Below are 6,000 nucleotides of genomic sequence, written 5' to 3'. Positions count from 1 at the left end.
TTCAAACCTGGATGGCGGTAAGGCGGGGCGGCGCGGGGCGGGGGGTGTGGGGCGGCTGGGGGCCGCGGATCGTCCCGCCGGCGCTGAGGGGAGGCCGGAGCCGCGGCTGCGGGAGCGCGGGCTACTGCCTCGCGGGCAGTGGCTCCGCGGACCGCTGACGCCGCCGTTTGGGCGGTGTGCGCCGTCAGGGTTTGTTGTCGTTTTGCAGCCTTTCCCTCTCCCTGCCTTGCCCAAAACCACGTTAATTGCTGTGACTCTCCGCATGCGCTCAAAATTGCTAGTTAATAAATTTTGTCTCCAAGGAAATACAAATCTTGCTTAAATTATACTCCCCCATCCCCTCTTTTTATATAAATGCCTCTGCTTGAAAGTCCCTGTTCTCTTTTTCAGGTGATCTTTTATACAAGATAATCTGTAAAGATGTTGAAGTTTAAATGCGGTGCCCGAAATCCGGTAGAGGCAGGACCGACGGAGCCCATCACCAGCCGAATTTCTCGGCTAAATCTGCTCTTTCAGGTAAAGAGCATCTGTCCTGGGTTTAGCTGTTCTCGATTTCATCAGTGTCCATACCCAGCGTATCAAAATACAGCTTTGCTTGTTTGTGTGGACACTCAAAGTGTGCCTGTGTGTTCTTTGGAGAAAGGGGTAAAAGAAGGAGATACACACTTTGAACTTCAACAAGTTATCTAGTTTGCACAAAGTTCAGTGGATAGCAGCTGATCTTATGTTTATGTGCATCTGTTAATGTTTTAGACTGAGTGGATTTTCCCATGTAAAGATGGACTATTGCACTCTGGGTCCTGTAATCTGCAGTTTTTTCATGGGTGATGTAGCTGAGGGTTTGTCATGTGGAAGGTTTACCTCACCAGCTGCTGTTTGATCATCTGAGGTTCAGCAGCTTTTCCTTCTAGAGCTAATATTGATACTGATTGCTTAAACCATTTGTACTATGAAAAAACCACATGGTGTAATGTCAAGAAAATAGCCAGTCAGATCAGAGTCATCAATAGGATGTAGATAGTTTCAAGAAAGCTGTGCTTTGAACTTTAACCATCTTTTAAGGATTGCTTTATCTAAAAGTAAAATACCTGTAACAGCTATTACAGATAGATGTAGTGAGTTGATATATTTACCTCACACTTCTGTATCATTTGTCTAATTTCTGGAGTAGTGATTTTAAAATGGATAATATATAATCTGCTCTATACATATGTTATTGATTTGAGGTTTTTCATTGTTGTCTGAGACTCCATCTGCTGTTGCTTCTTTTTTTTTCCAGGGGAAGCCACTCTTTGTGACTCAACAGCAGATGTCTCCTCTCTCCCGGGAAGGCATCCTTGATTCTTTATTCGTTCTTTTTGAAGAATGCAGAAACCCCGCTTTAATGAAAATTAAACATGTTGGCAACTTTGTCAAGAAATGTAAGTTTGTTTGATTTGGTTTTTTAGTTTGTTTGTTTGTTTTCAGGTGTTATTTTAAAAGACAGTTCCTAAGAATCTGAATGCTTAAATAATGCTTTAGTTGCTTTGATTCATTAATGACTGTAACCCAGGACTTTGAGCATCTGACTTTTTGTGGGCAGACTCAACATTGCAAAGGGGATCTTGGCAGTCTTAGTAAGTAAGGCTTTGTTCAGGTCCAAAAAGGTCAAATGCAAGTGGCTTTTGAAGTGCTGTGACTTGAACGTGCATCCTACTTAGTCTGTACTATATTTATAGTTGAGGAGGCACTTTCTTTAGAAGTCTCTGAGTACTGCTTACAGCAAAGCTCCAAGTATGCACAATAGAAGGATGTCAGAAGTTGAGAGCAGGACAGTGACTAGAGGTATGAGGTAAAAAATACAGAAAGGAATTTCGTAATCTTTGGCTCTTTCAGCTTGAAGTAATCTTTTTGGATTCCATGTGTTATCTGAATTTTGCATGTGTACATTGTAAATAGTAATTCTGTGCTTCAGAAATATAACTTCTGATGGAGTGAATGTTTTACTGATAATGTGCTCAGGTTCTTTTTGGGTAAAAGGAAAAAAAGGGTTCATCAATTTTTCTATCAAGTTACACTGGAAAGCCATTTGGTTAAAAGTAACTTACCATGCCTTCTATAACAGTTCCATCCAACAGTTTCTAGATATTATTAGTAGAGAGTAATTTTCTGCTAGTCTGAAGAATTTTTAGAACAATGTACTGTGAGCAATTGATTATCACAGGGTATGTTGGTTGAAACTAGTCAATGGAAAACTTGAACTGAATATCTGAAATAAATGTCTATGGTTATTTGTTAAACAATAGACTAGTGCCTCCCACAGGCAGAGGAGAAAACCCTGCCACTTGACTCGGTAGAACTCGGCTGGGTAAAGCCCTCGTATTTAGAAAATACCCTTTGTGTTGGTAAAGGATAGTTGGAAAGAAATTAGAAACAAAAGAGGCTATCAGCCTATGATGTTATGAATGGGACAGAGTTACGGTTGCTATGGGAACTGTCTTAGCATTTCCTGATTCTTTTGTATGTACCATATTTCAGTCTTAACTATGCATTAATACAGTCTTTTTCTAGTTCTTATGCATACTGTTTTTTTTTTTTTTTTAAGAAGCATATTCTAGAATGATTTAACATTTCTTGAGAGTCTGGAACTAAATGGCTTTTTTGTGTTTTATTCCCCATTTTTCATGTTGTGTTTATTATGAAATGCCACTTGGCTAATGTAAAAATAAGTATTTTATTTTTATAGATGCGGAGACTATAGCTGAATTAAGGGAACTGCAACCCAGTGTGAAGGATTTTGAAGTAAAGAGCGTGGTTGGCTGTGGTCACTTTGCAGATGTAAAAGTAGTAAGAGAGAAAGTTACTGGTGATGTATATGCTATGAAGGTGATGAGCAAGGAGTCCTTGTTGGCGCAGGAGCACGTATGTATGTTTTTCTGTTATGACAGTAGAACAATAAGTTGCAACTTGTTGAACATTTCCTTTTTGTCACTACTATTAGAATTAAGTTTAAAGTGTATCTTGAGAAGGATCATCCTACATTTCAGTGAAATAATGTATTTGTGTGTAGTTTTTCTGTGTTTAAAAGCCATTGTCATAGACTATGACTCTATTGGGTGAGGTGCCATTCAAAACAAAAGATGGCTCTTGTCTTCAAGAGCTTACCAACTAATTGTAAGACAAGAAAAAACGGATGAAAATACTGGATCAGTATTGATCAGCTTGATGATAGCTTGAATTTTCAGGCAATCCATTAAGCTTTTTTTTTTTTATTTTAAAGAGCGACGTAGAATGTCAAGAGTGGGTGTGAAGGCAAACTGTGGTGACTGGATTTTTATGGAGAGCCTCTCACTAGCTTGAGAAATGTGTTACTTGAAAACTTAAAAAAGAGATAATGGAGGTTGTTACCATAGTTTGGTGAGAAACAGAAGTTAATCTTTCACTGACATGAGATGACAAGTAGGACAGAGATACTCCATGAAAGACCTCGTGAATATACAGCAATATCTGCATCATTTGGTCTCAGTATATGGTGCAGTTAGATTGCTGCTGAGATCCCTTAGCGTTGTTTGTGGCTATCAGAAATGAAGATAAACTAAAATTACCTTTGCTATGGCATAGGTTGACAAAAAAGCAAAGTATGATACTACCTTCAATATGACACTTGCTCAGTCTTGTTGAGTGTGGGTCAGTGGAAGTAGGGAATGTTGATCTCAATGAACTTGCATATTCGTTATTTGTTATATTAATTCCTGTTGTCTGGCTGCACATCTGAATAGTTAAATAGTTGCTGGAGGATGATTTCAAGCAAGCCTTGTATTTTAATACCTTAAAATGAATTTATTGCTGAATTAGCTGTAAGATGCTACCCTGTAATTGCTCTAGTTTCTTTTCTGTTTGTCTGATTCTTTTGAGATTAGTATTATTTCATTAAGGCCAGTCCAAATGAAGTCAACCAAGACTGCACTCCAGCCTGGTAGATGCTTCACCAGTTTGAAAGGGAAGCTGGCCTTTGCTGCAGGGACTATTCAGTTGAAAGCAAGCTAGACCACAGAAGGTGTGAGGGGACAAAGGAGTAGAATTCCTTTTTTTTTAAAGGTGGACATCACAAGGAAATAGCATTTAATATTTTCTATGTAATTTTTTTGTGATTTGTGCCTTTGGCATAGACTCAAATCTTTCTGAAACTAGGGGATTCTAATGTATTCTAACTCATTTGCATCATGATATAACTGAACACTTCCTTTTTTTGTAGGTGTCATTTTTCGAGGAAGAACGCAGTATATTATCTCAGAGCAGCAGTCCATGGATTCCACAGTTACAATATGCATTTCAAGACAAGAAAAATCTCTACTTGGTAATGCCTGGTCTTTGCTTCTTTTCTCCTCTATTAAACGCTATTGCCATTGTTATGTTGAAGAACAATGTGATGGTTGAAATGTGCTCATCTTCTGTAAATTTTCCTGCATTACATGCCATATGTGTCCAGTGTAATATGGAGCAGTTGAATCAAAGATCTTTTGTATATATGAACTATATCTGTTCCTTTAAAATTTTATGTAGGTTATGGAGTATCAGCCCGGAGGGGACTTACTGTCACTCTTAAACCGATATGAGGACCAGCTAGATGAGAGTATGGTGCAGTTTTACCTTGCAGAGTTGGTTTTAGCCATTCACAGTGTCCATCAGATGGGTTATGTACACCGGTATGTAAAGATTGCTTTGCATTGCACGTAATATTTGATCAGTATCATTCCAGAAAAAGTGTTCTGAAATGGTGCATTCTTGTTTTTTTTATATTTAGTCCTCTTTCAGGACAGCATTTCACATGCTGTATCAGAAAAGAAAATTAGAAAATTAATCAGACTCAAACGAGAATTTTAGCTAAAGGCATTAACTTTGATGTAAAGTTCAAACTAATATCAAGAAAGGATTGTTACATATATTTTCTGGAGGCTTAGTAAAAAGAAGCCTTAATGTTGCACCACAAAAAATTAAAATCTTTTCCAGAGATTGTTGCTTTTGGCACCAAGTAGTATGGGAAATTAGTGTAATTGTTAAAACTTGTTGTGTGCTGATTGGTGAACAGGGCAGGATGTTGGAGTAGTTAAACGAGTTTTCTAAAGATCATATCAAGGCTTGAAGGCTGTTACTATATGCATTTTCAAATCATATTGGTGTTTAATAAACTTATTCCATTCTGAGGCTTTGGAAATGCTCTGAAGTATTTTAAGTTTGAAGCAGCTGTAGTGGCTGCACTTAAGAGCATAGGCTGTGGCTTTCTAATACAAGGTAGCTGCCTGGATTTGAAAGATGTACAGAACAAGTTGTGACGAAATTTGGGAAGAAAGCTACATAATGCTTCACTGTAACTCAGTTACGATGTAGTCCAGGTGTGAAACCACCTTCTCTTTCCATCATCTGTCAATAATTATTAACTTTCCATGAAATAAGGGGAACTTTCCTACTTTCGTATTTGATTGGAAACAGAATGACAGTTGGAAATAAGACTCCCACTTGTTAAGGTTTTATGCAACTGGGCACGTGGTTGAGCGTAGCTGAGTAGGGGTATCCTGTTCTCTAGATGTGACAGTGGGAAATGGTATGGAAATTGCTCTCTTCTTGCTTACAGAGATATCAAACCAGAGAATGTTCTCATTGACCGAACAGGACACATTAAACTGGTGGACTTTGGGTCAGCTGCCAGAATGACAATAAACAAAATGGTAATAATGTGGATTTAAGCTTTGTCTATGACTTGTTTGGATAGTCCAGTCAAAAAGGGAAAACTAACTTGATATCTGTTCCTTGATTACAGCTTGTTATTCTGCCTTTCTTGTCCCATATTCACAATGATATGTTTCCATTTATGAATGGCTTTTCAAACATGAGCTCAAATATCTTTTGCAGCTCTCAGAAGATAGGTATTTGCTTACTAAAATTTTAATACACAAGTAAGGTAAAGGCAAGTCTACTTTCTCATGGTGCTGCACTGCAAAACAAAATCATACTTTTAGGGAT

General features: G+C 38.1%; 1 protein-coding gene across 4 annotated transcripts in view; it reads left to right on the top strand.

Annotated features, from left to right (window-relative positions):
- The first annotated feature begins 420 nt into the window (after positions 1-420).
- CIT (citron rho-interacting serine/threonine kinase) overlaps positions 421-6,000 on the top strand; it is a 72,462-nt gene continuing 66,882 nt past the window's right edge. For 3 of the 4 annotated variants that reach the window (XM_074887007.1, XM_074887008.1, XM_074887006.1), the window contains exons 1-3: positions 4,241-4,336; positions 4,543-4,685; positions 5,612-5,705. In XM_074887007.1, the coding sequence (XP_074743108.1) occupies positions 4,546-4,685; positions 5,612-5,705 (234 nt within the window). In that variant the 5' untranslated portion in view covers positions 4,241-4,336; positions 4,543-4,545. Of the gene's footprint in view, positions 517-1,279; positions 1,422-2,725; positions 2,902-4,234; positions 4,337-4,542; positions 4,686-5,611; positions 5,706-6,000 lie in introns of those variants that run through there. The other variant, XM_074887013.1, reaches the window with a different exon arrangement.

This window comes from Strix uralensis, chromosome 17 (genome assembly GCF_047716275.1).
Source record: "Strix uralensis isolate ZFMK-TIS-50842 chromosome 17, bStrUra1, whole genome shotgun sequence".
Lineage (NCBI taxonomy): Eukaryota > Metazoa > Chordata > Aves > Strigiformes > Strigidae > Strix > Strix uralensis.
This window is presented reverse-complemented; position numbering and strand designations above follow the sequence as displayed.